At 35.7% G+C, this 15,428-nt stretch overlaps 1 protein-coding gene across 7 annotated transcripts in view; it reads left to right on the top strand.

Annotated features, from left to right (window-relative positions):
* Nucleotides 1-15,428, top strand: part of MFF (mitochondrial fission factor) — a 43,696-nt gene that overhangs the window by 2,227 nt on the left and 26,041 nt on the right. For 5 of the 7 annotated variants that reach the window (XR_009700748.1, XM_061187999.1, XM_061187996.1 and 2 more), the window contains exons 2-6: nucleotides 2,366-2,477; nucleotides 3,239-3,416; nucleotides 4,347-4,567; nucleotides 5,505-5,674; nucleotides 14,279-14,367. Coding sequence is in view for 6 of the 7 variants with exons in the window: in XM_061187999.1 (XP_061043982.1) it covers nucleotides 3,379-3,416; nucleotides 4,347-4,567; nucleotides 5,505-5,674; nucleotides 14,279-14,367 (518 nt within the window). In the remaining variant the exon portion in view is untranslated. The remainder of the gene's footprint in view (nucleotides 1-2,365; nucleotides 2,478-3,238; nucleotides 3,417-4,346; nucleotides 4,568-5,504; nucleotides 5,675-14,278; nucleotides 14,368-15,428) is intronic. The other 2 variants (XM_061188012.1, XM_061188017.1) reach the window with 2 other exon arrangements.

The following is a 15,428-nucleotide window of genomic DNA, read 5'->3' on the forward strand; positions in this document are numbered from 1 at the left end:
AATGTTAAATCTTAGTAGAAAAGTTCCATCTACTTTGTAAGTAGCTCAGATTGGCTACAGGAGAATTTGACTTTTTCCAGAAGTTGTCTTTTCATTGTCCACCGTTGTGATCTAAGTCTGTGATACGTTGCAAACTCAGAGAGTCTTGTAAGAGAAGATGTTGCTGTAAAATGAAATGTTGAGACCCGTGGGATGTACTAGTGGAAAGTTAATAAGAAGGCTGAAATGTAGTAAATGGAATGTGGAGAATAGCACATTTCAGGGAGATAATGTTTTTCTAGCAATTGCGTCCCTTGTTTATTATTATAAAGTTTCAGTTTATAATGTCCCAAGGCTATACTCCTTTCGAGGTATCTGTTTTCAGTGTTAGTTTTAACTATAAGCTTTTACTGTGCTTCAGATATATACACACAAGTATAAGAAGAGTATCTCATTTAGAATGATGCACAGAAATTGATGAGAGATTGCCTACGGGGACCTAGGTGGTTATAGGATGGGATCTGGTGGGACACTTTATTTTCTTTGTGTGTTCTTTTTTTTTCTTTTCTTTCTTTTTTTTTTTTTAACATCTTTATTGGAGTATAATTGCTTTACAATGTTGTGTTCGTTTCTGCTGTATAAGAAAGTGAATCAGCTATACGTATACATATATCCCCATATCTCCTCCCTCTTGCGTCTCCCTCCCACCCTCCCTGTCCCACCCCTCTAGGTGGTCACAAAGCACGGAGCTGATCTCCCTGTGCTATGTGGCTGCTTCCCACTAGCTATCTATTTTACATTTGGTAGTGTATATATATGTCAATGCTAGTCTCTCACTTTGTCCCAGCTTACCCTTCCCCCTCCCCATGTCCTCAAGGCCATTCTCTACGTCTGTGCATTTATTCCTGTCCTGTCCCTAGGTTCTTTAGAACCATTTTTTTTTAGATTCCATATACATGTGTTAGCATATGGTATTTGTTTTTCTCTTTCTGACTTACTTCACTCTGTATGACAGACTCTAGGTCCATCCACCTCACTACGAATAACTCAATTTCATTTCTTTTTATGGTTGAGTAATATTCCATTGTATATATGTGCCACATCTTCTTTATCCATTCATCTGTTGATGGACACTTAGGTTGCTTCCATGTCCTGGCTATTGTAAATAGTGCTGCAATGAACATTGTGGTACATGACTTTTTGAATTATGGTTTTCTCAGGGTATATGCCCAGTAGTGGGATTGCTGGGTCGTATGGTAGTTCTATTTTTAGTTTTTTAAGGAACCTCCATCCTGTTCTCCATAGTGGCTGTATCAATTTACATTCCCACCAACAGTGCAAGAGGGTTCCCTTTTCTCCGCACCCTCTCCAGCATTTATTGTTTATAGATTTTTTGATGGTGGCCATTCTGACTGGTGTGAGGTGATACCTCATTGTAGTTTGGATTTGCATTTCTCTAATGACTAGTGATGTTGAGCATCCTTTCATGTGTTTGTTGGCAATCTGTATATCTTCTTTGGAGAAATGTCTATTTAGGTCTTCTGCCCATTTTTGGATTGGGTTGTTTGTTTTTTTGATATTGAGCTGCATGAGCTGCTTGTAAATTTTGGAGATTAATCCTTTGTCAGTTGCTTGGTTTAAAAATATTTTCTCTCATTCTGAGGGTTGTCTTTTCGTCTTGTGTATGGTTTCCTTTGCTGTGCAAAAGCTTTTAAGTTTCATTAGGTCCCATTTGTTTATTTTTGTTTTTATTTCCATTTCTCTAAGAGTGGGTCAAAAAGGATCTTGCTGTGATTTATGTCATAGAGTGTTCTGCCTGTGTTTTCCTGTACGAGTTTTATAGTTTCTGGCCCTACATCTCTGTGTGTTCTTGTGTACTTTGTACCATGTGCGTGTGTTACTGGTTCAAATTAAATACCAAATTAAATTTAGGAATGAAATGAAACAAATATGAAATTAAATACTGAATGAAAATAGCTGGATGAAAATTTAGCCAATGCATTTGCTTCTCCTTAATTAGTGTGTATATATATACGCTTATATATACACTTATATATACACATATATACACTTATTTATACACATAAGTATTAAGATTCTTTTAAACATACGTATTTTTCATCAGGCATGTTTTCCTTTCGTTTCAAATCAGAAACAATGATTGTCTTTTATCTTGCATTAACTAGTGAACGGCTGTAGGGTTCTATCTCTAGGCCTAAAATTGGTGGTAAGCTTGTTCATTTTTTCTTTATTTATTTTACTGGTTTATTTTAAGGTAAGGTTGTGCATCTTTAGTGACTTTCATTATTTGGAGTATTTCCAGTAATGAATCCCTAATGTTAGTATCATCTAGTTTTTCAGTTAGCTCCTGTTTTTTCTCCCCCAGGGACAAAAGTGGCTCTAAATCCAGCACATGCATATTGAAGCAAGTTAAAGGATTTAATATGAAGCACAGAAACAGATAATGCCAAAAAGCAAGCAGTAGTTGGTACACATTTGTGAGTAAAAATTTTCTTTTGGCTCTATTTTCTTAGTCTTTAAACCATTTGCATGCAAATCCTTAAAATTCACACATTTTGGTAAAGAATAAAGGGTGCAAGTTAGCAGTCATAAGTAACCATTTGTCAGGGCTTAGCCCTTAGCAACCTCTAAGAACTCTCCAAAGCATGTCAGTAAGGTGGAGTTTAAAATGTGTGATATATCTCTGACATGGAGTTTAAGAAATGTCCCAGCTATGGCTTACATTTATACTGTCTTTAATTTTTTATTGACCTGGATTTATATATAATATCTTCTGCTGAAAATGTAGTGTAATTTGGTTTTCAAAGTTATTTCCTTTTAAAGAAACCATTACTTATACATCAAATATTAGGTTACTTCAAATACATTTTTCTGCCCTTTACATTATTTTCATAATTTTTTCATTTGTACTTAGTCTGAAAAAGGAAAGGATCTTTTCCCCCTTTAGAATATAATAATTAGAGTTTTATGGCAAAATGTTTTCTTCTAATGTGACTTCACATTTGTATATACATTTGATTAGCTTTTCTTTATCCCGTTTGCAAAATCATAATACAGTGACTATGCTTAAAAGAGTCTTTATATTTTTTGAGGTATAGAATAACTCTTTTTAGGAGAGATTTGGAAATTGATTTTGGTTGAAATCCAAAAATAATTTTAAGTAGATATTTCTTTTATTGATAGTTTTCTTATGAAATGAATTGTTGAGATACTGATTTTTATTCTTTCTTTTTTACAGCTGGAAAAGCAGTTTCCGTGTTGTTATGTACACCTCCAAAAAAATTCAGATCTGTAGGGGAATTGTTGTGTAAAGTAAACTGAACTACAGGGAGGCAGTATTTTAATAGCTATTATAAACGTGTATTTACTGTATTAAAAATGAGTAAAAGAACAAGCAATGACACGTCCCTAGGAAGGTCAGTGACATTTTATTTGGTTGAGCTGGCATTATAGGTTTGAGACATAGTTGCTTTCAAGCTGATTGCCCATAGGCTAGTCATGTTCTTTTACACTTCTGTCAGCATTTTGTATCTTGGGGCAACTTCCTTTCTGCTGCATTTCCCTGGAGCATGGATCCTTCTCTGATTTAGGTTTCTCAGTGCATTTGTTCTGTCTTTCCCTTTAAAGGCATGTCATGTTTTTAAAATATATACATGTAAATATGCTACTAAGTACAAATTAATGGTGTGAAACTTTCACACTATAGTCCCTCAAAATGAATGCAAACGTTAAGGATTTATTAGTATATATTCTATATTTGGTATTCATTTCATCTCAGTCATCAGATATACATTCAGTAAGAGAAGTTTTAATTTTTATTTTGTGAAATTCAGGGGGTTGCTTCTTTTTTAGTAAATTTAGAATTAACATTATTTACCTTATGAATCTGATTTTCGTCATTAAAAGGTTTTATTTTTTCCATGCATGATGGGAATTTCTAATTTCATTTTTATAAAGTTCTAGCAGCTTCCCTTCATATAATTCATTAGGAACTTTCTATTTAAGTTTTATTTTAGGCGTTTTTTGGGTTATATAAGCAGCATGCATATCTATTTATGCAGAGAGGAAGAGAGTGTACGTGTGTGCACGTTCGTGTTGTGGTTATACAGTAATTTAAAACATTTGCTCCTAAGCAATATCCTCAAGGTGCAGTTTCAACTAAGTGAGAAGGTATTATGTTGAGGAAAACATTTTCTTCGATCTTTTATTTTTCCTTTGTATGTATTCAGTACTCACAAATGAGAAGTCTCCTTTGCTCTTTCTAAAAGGTATTCTAACTTCACTACATAGAAAAGACTGACATTTTAACGCTCAGTCATCCCTGTCTTTAAATTTTTTGCCCGCAGAGTGAGTGGGGCAGCATTTCCTTCTCCCAGTGCTGCTGAGATGGCGGAAATTAGTCGAATTCAATATGAAATGGAATACACCGAAGGTATTAGTCAGCGAATGAGGGTCCCGGAAAAATTAAAGGTAGCACCACCAAATGCTGACCTGGAACAAGGATTCCAAGAAGGAGTTTCAAATGCTAGTGTGATTATGCAGGTTCCAGAGAGAATTGTTGTAGCAGGTATTTTATATTTGTTTATAAAGTTGCCTGATAAATGTATTTTATATATTTCTATGAAAACTTTTGGGATTTTTCAAAATATTATTTAGAAAAGGGGTTGGGAAATGCAACTTTACATTTTCTTCAAAAAGTTTATTAATTGCAATAGTCTGAAATTTCAAATAGTATTTTTTAATAATTCAACTAATTATTGAGATATAATTTACATACATAAAATAGTGTAATTTTAAAGTGTACAGCCTGATGAGTTTTGACAAATGTATACTCCTGTGTAACCTCTACCGCAGTCCAGATATAGAACATATTCATTACCCGCCAAAAGGTTTCTCATTCAGTTCCTACCCCTCAATTCCAGACAACCATAATCTCCTTTTTATAACCAGAGATCAGATTTGTCTTTCCCAGAGTTTCGTATGAATGGACTGATACACTGTATACTCTTGGGTCTGGCTTCTTTTGCTTAGTGTAATGTTTTTGAGATTCTTCCATATTGTTGCTATATCAGTTGTTCATACCATTTTATTTCTAATATTCCAGTGTGTGGATAAACCACAGTTTGTTTATACATTCACCTGTTGGTGGACATTTGGGTTGTTTCCTTTTCGGTGCTATTAGGAATAAAGCTGCTATGAAGACATGTGTTTTCATATCTCTTAGGAGTGGAATTGCTAGATCATATTATAAGTTATGACGTTTAACTTTATGAAAAGCTGTCAAGCTGTTTTTGAAATTGGTTGTACCCTGTTACATTGCCATCAGTGACATATGAGAGTTTCATCTGCGCCACATCCTTGCCAACACTTTGTATTGTTAGTCTTTTTAATTTTAGCTATTGCTAGTGGATGTGTAATGGCTAATACATTTTAATAAAACCTGTGTCTTTTAAAAATCTCCCTCCTTTCCTTCTTTTTTTTTTTTTTTTTCCCCCTACGCTTAGGAAATAATGAAGACATTCCATTTTCAAGACCAGCAGATCTTGACCTTATACAGTCAACTCCCTTCAAACCTCTGGCACTAAAAACACCACCTCGTGTACTTACGCTAAGTGAAAGACCACTAGATTTTCTGGATTTAGAAAAACCTCCTCCAACCCCTCAAAATGAAGAAGTAAGTGCTAGAGTTTTAACATCATCTGAATTTGAAATAATAGAGACAGAAGCAAAAGTTAAAGAGGAGTTAAGAGGCTATAAATCATATCATTGATAATATGTAATGGAATCAGAATTATCAACAGATACCCCAAATAAGATACTATGCTGTTGGGGTTTTTTTAATTTAAATATTATTTTTCAGGAAAATGACAAATACCCCAAATAAGATACTATGCTGTTGGGGTTTTTTTAATTTAAATATTATATTTCAGGAAAATGACAATTTTGTGGAAATCATTAACATTCATGTGGTCTTGAAGCATGAGCTTTTATGGCTGGGAGTTACACTTTAAGCAATACAGAAAAATTTGGGAAGTTTAGCATGGGAAAAAATTAATGCATCACTTTGTTATAAAAGCAGTCTGGCAAATGGCAAAGAAAGCTCTTTTTTCCCCTTGATACTACCTATTCTCCCTGCTTGCTGAAAAGTTTCTACTGAGTTAGTTACCGTATTGTGTAATGTTAATGGCCTTGTTGACCTAAATATGATAGTATATGGACTAATAAGGTGTTAGTCGCAAACTTCAAATCTTGCCTTTGCTATTGATTCAGGGCCAATCTTGTAAGACTCCTTTTCTGTGGTTTCTGTAGTTGCAACTTTTTCATTATAACTTCTAAATTCCTGTGTTGTCATGATGCTAGTATAAGACAGTGTGCAAAGATATGTTTTTATTGATAATGGAACTGCCCTTGTCTTTAATTTTTCGTATAATCCTTTCCTAAGAGGGTAAATCACCCATATAACCTACTGGAGTGCAGTTTCCTAGTACTAGGTATGGCCTTTTCTAGTTTGGAAGTTTCAGCTGAGGTGACTCAGATAATACACTCCTAGGTGCCAGTTTAGACATTCTAGGTGTTTACTCGGCGAAAAGTACTAAATTTGAATGTTCACAGGATGAAAAGGCACTAAGGTACTTGCAGAATTGTACTGATATTTATTTAACAGACATTTTTTGAGCTTTTGTGTAAGACACTGTGCAGTGAGACATGGTTCCTTCATAGTGGTCTGAGTGAGGGAAAGACCATTACGGCTGTGAATAGTATTGTCTTGGAATGAGGATTCTGCCAGGAGAGAAACCCTCCCTTTGATATTCTTCAGGTTTTGTTTGTCTTCTGATCTTTATGCTCCCACCATTCTAGACACTTGTGCCTACTTGGTGTGAAGAACCAACTGAAAACAAGACGAGTACTGTCTCTCAGTAGACCTAGGTTTTAAGCCCATGTGGGGTTTACTCCCGCTGTAATTGATATTTAGTCAAATGTGATAAATGTCCAAAGTGTATAGCACTGGAGTGAAAAGCTGCGGCTGAGAATTAACCTAATTTTGAAGGCCTACTTTGCTACTTATTAACCACATAACTTTGGGCAAGTTATTTAACAATTCCAAGGCTCATCTCTAAAATAATGATAAGAATAATGCCAACTGCATACGATTATTGAGAGAATTAAATGTAATAATATGTGTAGTATGTTTAGCACATGTTCTAATTGATGTGAAAAGCTCAATAGGTACAAATATCATTGTTGTGAAAGTTAACATCCTGTGGCGGAAGATTTGGAAGCATCTTAAGTGTCTATCAACAGATGAATGGATAAAGAAGATGTGACATACACGCGCGCGCACACACACACACACACAATGGAATACTACTCAGCCATAAAAAAGAATCAAATTTTGCCATTTGCAGCAACATGGATGGACTTGGAGGGTATTATGCTAAGTGAAGTAAGTCTGAGAATCTAAAAAATACAACTAGTGAGTATAACAAAGAAGAAACAGACTCACAGATATAGAGAACAAATTAGTGGTTACCAGTGGGGAGGGGCAATAGAGGGGTAAGGGTTTAAGAGGTACAAACTGTTATGTATAAAAATAAGCTACATGGGATATACTGTACAACACAGGGACTATAGCCAGTATTTTATAATAACTATAAGTGGAGTATGACCTTTAAAAATTGTGAATCACTATATTGTACACCTTTAATTTATGTAATATTGTATATCAACTATACTTCAATTAAAAAAAAAACAAACCTTTGGCAGGAGCCAAATCCTGAGATGCAGGAGAGGAGTTTCTGATATTAGTACTAGTTGCCTATTAAAAGGAAAGCAAAGGTGATGATCTGTGCTTCAGTCCATAGAAGGGTCAGGTGGCCCTCAAGAGGCAATCAACTAGTGAGCAGAGGAGAAAAGGGAAGGAACCGGAGTTCTGGTAGCTTCTACAAAATGGATTGAAATGGAAGGGTAGTAACGCCCTGAGTGCTGATAACATTGATGATTCATTCGGATGCTACTTAGAATATATCAAATAAGATTCCCTAAATCATTTATTCTGTAATAATCATTTTACAGCATATGCCAAGGTTTCTCAACCTCAGCACTCTGACATTTTAGACTAGATAGTTCTTTGTTTTGGTGAGGGCTGTCCTTTTGCACTGTAAAATATTTAACAGCGTTCTTGAGCTCTATCTACAAGATGCCAGTAGCATCCTTCAAGTCATGAAAATCAAAAATGTCTCAGATAACCAAGAGGTGGAAACACCCAAATGCCCTTCAACTGATGAATGGATAAGCAAAATGTGGTATATCCATACAGTGGAGTATTATTCAGCTATAATAAGGAATGAAGTACTTATACATGCTACAACATGGATGAACCTTGAAAACATGTTAAGTCAAAGAAGCCAGACAGAAAAGGCCATATAGTGTATGATTCTGCTTACATGAAATATCCAGAATAGTAGTTGCCAGGGGTTTAGGGGAGAGAGTCATTGGGACTGACTGCTTAATCATGGGGTTTCCTTTTGGGGGGATGAAAATGTTCTGAAACTAGATAGTGGTGATGGTCACACAACATTGTGAATGTTCTGAATACCACTGAATTGTGTAATATATATACTTTAAAATGGTTCGAATGGTGAGTTTTGTGTTATGTTTATTTTATCACAATAAAAAGACAGAAAAGATGATCTGCATACATTGCCAAATGTCCCCTGGAGGGAAAAAATCACACCCAGTTGAGAACCACTGGCCTGTGTCAAGAAAGAAGAATACCTGAAGGCGACTTATGAGGAACACTATACAATTTTTGTTTAAAAGCCTGACTGATACAAGGAATAAATTTGCAGAAAATAACGTACTGACTTCTTAAACTGGCTTGAAGTATCCAAGTGAACCTATGAAGAGGCCTTAAAACACGAAGCAGATAATCCCCCTAGCTCAGAGAGGGTTTATAAAATCTGGAGGTAGAGGAAATTGATGAACCTTTCAATATGCCTAATCTCTGCTAATATTCAGAAAGACCATTGCTTGGTGATTCTACCTACAGGGAACTAATAAAGCAACTGTGCAATAAACCATCTGATCTGGGTATGAACTGCAAAATACACAAATCATGACAGCTCTCAGTGTTCTTAGAATAGGTTAGGCAGTGTGAATGAGGAGGAAGAGGCTGTGACACTGACACTACCTCCACATGGGAGCCAGTGAGAGAAGATCTTCCAGAGAACAAACAGGAAGAACTGTAAAGAAAAAGAGTTGGAAAATATGAAGACTTGACACAGCCTTGAAGCAGTGTGACCCAGTAAAAAATTTGGACTCCATCAGTATATCCCATCACTCAAGCAGTGGTTTTCTTTGAAAAAATCAATTACAATAAATGGCCAAGAGCTTTGTGAGAAGACCACTGAAGTGGGAAGAGAAAACAAATTGGACTAAAGACAGGTTATAAGAGCTTTTGCCTGAATTGGCAACTTCTACTTCAAAGAAGAGAAGGATGAGAAAGCCATTCACTTTTGCAATAAATCTGGAACAGCAGTGAACCCCAAATGTCCCAAGAATTTGGAAGATGGGGAAGGAGCAAATCAATTGGTCTGTATAAACCCTGACCTGGTTTTGGAAAAGAACAAAGTCAATGAATGTTTTCAGAAAAGGAAGTGTATCCAGGCCATGCAAGCTTTACACAGGATGCCAAATCCTACAGCAACCATGTACAAAGTGTCCAGCTCAAGGGCTAGGAGGAAATATATCCATCTAGAACTGACTGCTTTAAAGAATACACTTGGAAAGCAGCTGCTCTAGAAGCTGTCATTAAGGACAACACAAAGGCCATGGGTGTCTAACAGAGGGCTCTAGATCTGTAATCCAACAATCTGTAAGGACGTAGCAGGTGGTTATCAGTGCCGGGTGATGGTCCAGTTCAATTGCCATGACAACCTCGAGGATGTGAAGTGAAAGAACATAGTTAACCTGAAGTGTAATGAGTGACTCAGCCATATGGCACATCCTAAAAGAAATGTGGAATTGGGAGATTGGGATTGACATATATACACTGCTATGTATAAAATAAATAACTAATGAGAACCTACTTTATAGCACAGGGAACTCTACTCAGTGCTCTGTGGTGACCTAAATGGGAAGGAAATCCAAAAGAGAGGGGATATATGTATACATATGGCTGATTCACTTTGCTGTACAACAGAAAGTAACACAACATTGTAAAGCAACAATACTCCATTAAAAATTAAAAAACAAAAAAGAAATGCAGAAGGACTCCCGGACACTCAGAAGGACTTAAAAGGGTCCTGGCAGTATCTCTGAAAATTGAGAAGCTGATGAATGTGGGTCTGATCACAGTTTGGTGATGGTTTGTTTAGCTCCCTTTCCTTTCCCCTCCCGTGGAAAGAGGAGCTGGGGCTGTGATGAGTAGAATGGAGCAAAAGGGAAAGAAGAGGAAAAAGAACAGCTTAATTAATTGTATGTATGTATGCACATCGTATGTATGCACATCCATCCATGGAAGATTCAGAGATGTGCACTCACATCCTTTGTGCAGTTACTGTTTCATGGCCCTGTCGCACGGGCATTGTATTCACTGCTGACACGTGTATTCCATGTTTCCTTCCCATTAGGTTCATTATTTTTCCAGGTAGTTTATTATTTTAAATTTTGGACAGTGAATATGTTTTGGGGGGTAAGAATGTTCACCCTGATTGTTTGGCCCACATTTTTAACTCTGCTTTACCTCTTCCAATAAAAGTCCCACAGCAATTCACAGATTAATGTCTCTGAACTATTATTTTTAAAAAGGGGATCGGTATCCATTAATTTGCCAAATAATTCTATTCAATAGTTATTTTTTTTTATTTCTTAACTGAAAATGCAACTAACTTACATACTATTTGTGGATAAATCTCCATTTTTCACTGAGATTATACCAAATGGTAAAATGGAGGATTTCCCTTTCTCTCTCTGGACAGAATTAAAAGAAATCCTTTTCTTAAAAAAGTAAAATTGTTTAAAAAATACTAAAAAGAATAAAAAACTGCCTAAATAAAAGGCATAACACAAACATTTCAGAAATCAGTTTTCAATCTTAGTTTTTGCTACAGATTTTCTGAGGGTTGTTTAGTAATCACAGTGGTTATGAAGAACTAGGCTATGGTAGGGTCTATGTGCTTGCAGTATTTACTGGTTGTTTTAATATAATTACAGTTTTTTATTTTGCATATGTTGAGAAGTAAAACAAGTGTCTTGTTAAAAAAGGGGGTGCAGGGGAATCAGTATATATATCCGAAAAAAACCCACCAATTCGAAAAAGATACATGCACCCCAGTGTTCATAACAGCATTATTTACAGTTGCCAAGATATGGAAGCAACCTAAGTGTCCATCAGTAGACGAATGGATAAAGAAGACGTGCCATATATATACACACACACACACACACACACACACACACACACACACACATAATGGAATATCACTCAGCCATAAAAAAGAATGAAATTTTGCTATTTGCAGCAACATGGATGGACTTGAAGGGCATTATGCTAAGTGAAATAAGCCAGACAAAGACAAATACTATATGGTATCACTTATGTGGAATCTAAAAAATACAGTAAACTAGTGGACATAAGAAAAATAAGCAGACTCACAGATACAGAGAACAAACTAGGGTAGGGTTACCAGTTTGTGGGAGGGATATGAGGATGGGAGAGTGAGAGGTACAAACTATTGGGTGTAAGATAGGCTACAAGGATGTATTGTACAACATGGGGAATATAGACAATATTTTGTAGTAACCGTAAATGGAGTGTAACTTTTAAAAATTATATAAAAAAATAAAAACAGGGACCAGTGTAGGGGAAAATACTGAGGCATCTGAGCAGATTCTTGAAGGAGAGACAAGCTCTAGATAAATCTAGAGAACCAGTAAACAAAGACCGAGGACCCTGATTTGTCCAGGATTCTATGAACAATCAAAAGTAACTCAGAGTATAAGCACATTAGAGGAGAATTTTATGCCTATAATTAGACACAGAAGACCCTGTGACCTAACTTCCAGGAAGTTACCTGAAGCTTGGAAACTGTATTTCTCAGCCTAAGGGGTGCATGTAAGTTTTATAATGGGTAATCAATGCAGGATGGTTCTGAATGACATTTTAAAACCTTGAATTGTCAATTGGATCTCAATAATGTTGGGAACAAACGTAATTAATTTTAAAAAATCATTGAATTGAAAAAAACAACCATCATGATTGTGAACTAAAGGGGAAAGTATTTAAAAGATCACCGTGTTCCTTATCACCTCAGGCAGTATCAAAGTTCTTTGGTATTACAGTATACAAGCTGCTCATATGAAGGCATAACAAATATATGCTTTTGTCTTATGTTGTCTTTTCCCCCAATATGTTAGTAATATCGAGCTTAATGTTCCTGTTAAGATATAATTTAAATCAGGTCTCAAATGGCGAAAATAACGGTAGACCTAGGATCCTCTACTTTGTCAGGTTATGTTGGAGTCATAGACTAATTTGTCTTGTCCTGTCTCTTCCTATCTGCTGAATCTTAGTTCTTACCACATAGCAGGAGGAACAGTTCTAATATAGTAGAAAATTCATCTTGATTCCTACAACGTGGAAGAACTGTTCTCTAGAAAAAGCAAGCACAACTGTGCAGTAGGTAGGAAGGCAAGTATCAGTGGGATTCTCACACACCAACCCAGTACTGCTCACTATGAATAAAGTGTATTTGATTGTGCACGTGTCAGTTTTTATATATAAACGCCTTCAAGTAATTTTGATTTTTGGTTTAACTGTAAAGAACTCTTGCAGTAGGCTCTGAACCGACTCCTTTTCTGTTTTTAGAAGTTTTGTTTTTTCTTTTGTTTGGATGGGTAAATGGTTTATAACCATAACCAAATCTAAACCAGTCTCGGAAATTATGTGCTGCATAGTAGTTTTAAGTTTTGCTGGCATGAAATACAGGATTTATTCTGCTTTGATGGTGCTTATAACCTGATAATCTATGCCCAAGTCTTTGAGCATTAATAGATACTGGGTGTGCATTTTTGAAAATCTTAATTATCAAGTCCATTGGTTCACACACCAGTTGTCCTTTACAGTAAAGTTCAAATTTTTCTTTAACCATTAAGTTGCCATGGGAGTTTCTAGTAAAAAAAGAAAAAAAAAATTCTAAAAAAGCAGTGAATTTAATGATTACCATTGTTCTAGTTATCTATTGCCCCTTAATAAACCACCCTAAACTTAGTGGCTGGAAACAAAAACAAATAATTTTGCTCATGGATTCTGCGGGTGAGGTATTTGCATCAGGCATAATGGGGAAAGCTTATTTCTGTTGTATATTATCTGGGCCTAGGCTAGGAAGTATCGAAGGCTCTGGATGACTCACACAGCTTGAGGCTGCAGTCATCGAAAGGCTTACTCATTCACATGTCAGTTGATACTACCTGTTGTGTGGACCTCAGCCAGGATTATTGGCTGGTGCACCTACACATGGTGGCCTTTTGTGTGGCTGCTTGGGCTTCCTCACGTCATGGTGTCATTGTTCCAATCTCGAACAGCCCCCCTGGGGAAGGGGAAAAAGGCAGAAGCCTTGTTGTTGTTTATGATGTAACCTCAGAAGTCACGTTGTATCATCTCTGCAGCAGTCACTAGAGTACCCAATTTCAAGGGAAAGGAACATAGATTCTATTCCTTAATGGAAAGAGGTCAGTGATAACATTTTGTAAGAGCGTGTGAGATGGAAGATTGTGGCTATTTCTAGAATGCTAAAACCTTTAAGCTAGTAAAACTTTTTTTAAGCCTAGTTTTCAGATATCCAACCAAATCTGAATTTGTTTTAACCCCAGAAGCCAGGAACACTTATTTGAGTACAAATATATCCCATGTCCTATAGTGTTTGTGCCTTTAAAAACTATTGTAAATTGTTCTTAAATAATGTAAGTATATTGTATAAATTATGATAAAAATATTAATAATTGTACCAAGTAAGATAGATACTTAAAAAGAAACTAGAAGTAACTTTTTTTGTAAAGAAGGTAAGCATTCCTAAGTTCATCTGCATTATAATAAGTAGGGTGTTCTTTTTTTTTTTTTTAACATGTCTATGTATAATACACATACCTGGTAGCAGTTCTCGGTTATGTTCTTTGTAAATTTTGTGGCTAGCCTTTGATAAAGGTCCTTTTGATGCTAAGCAGTTACTAGGCTATTAAGAATATTCTCTAGTCCTTTCCCTTTCTTTGTGCCTAACAGATCCGTGCAGTTGGCAGGCTAAAAAGAGAGCGCTCTATGAGTGAAAATGCTGTTCGCCAAAACGGACAGCTGGTCAGGACTGACTCCATGTGAGTAGAACCACTAAGCATTGTATCTCCTTCATTAAGTTTTCTCCATATACTGTCTGTCCCATCCTTTTCTAAATAATTTACTTCCTTTTTTAAACTCTCAAATACTAAAAAAGATGAGGAAGTGTACGTTTTATGCCTAAGAACCTGGAGAAAAAAATAATTCTAATGGTGTTTGAAATCTACTATACATTTACATCAACTTTATATTTTTGCAGTACTCTTTATAGCCTTAAAGTCTGACCATTTTGTTAGTTGTGAGAATTTTTCAATACTGTTATCCTCTTCTGTGTGTATGATAGTCTTCTATAAATATGATTTGCTTATTTTGGGAATCTCCTATAAAGTATACTTAAGAAAAATTGATAAAAGTAAGTGCTCAGTTCTATGTAGCCTTCAAAAATGCTTATCTAGCATGTAGGTTGGGGGGGGGAATATAAAATAAAAGGAAAACACTTTATTAAGGAAGCATCTTTATTTTCAAGTTACTCAGTTTGTCATAAGATTGTCACAGGATTAGCCCTTTCCAGCTCTGCTTCTCATGAGCCATGGTAAACAATGTAGCGTAAGCAAGTCGAATTTTTTTACTTTCCAGGATTAATTTTTAGCTCTCTGCCTACTGAGTCATTGAATTCTTGGATCCCTTTCATTTTCCAAAAATTTAAATACATTAACAGACTATTTGTGTAAACCTTTCTTGCTCATTTGGTTATGTTATACCTTGATCTTAAAGCTACCCCACTATAAGATGTTTTAAATTGGGCAAGTGCTTTTTTGTTGTTTTATTAAAATTAATGGGTTTTTAAAAATAAAATATCCCTTTAAAAACTGGTCAGAATTTTAAGTCTCAAAGCCATTGATGATTTAGATTGTTAATATAAATTAATGTTTCTTCCTCATTAAATTTTCAGTCGGTTTTCATAAGCTCATTCACCATGAACCATATTTGATATCAAGTATCATATTAGCTTCTCAAACTGACTTTTTTTTTTGGCCACACGGCACATGGGATTTTAGTTCCCTGAGCAGGGATCGAACCCACACTCCCTGCTTTGGAAGTG

This window comes from Eubalaena glacialis, chromosome 1 (genome assembly GCF_028564815.1).
Source record: "Eubalaena glacialis isolate mEubGla1 chromosome 1, mEubGla1.1.hap2.+ XY, whole genome shotgun sequence".
NCBI lineage: Eukaryota > Metazoa > Chordata > Mammalia > Artiodactyla > Balaenidae > Eubalaena > Eubalaena glacialis.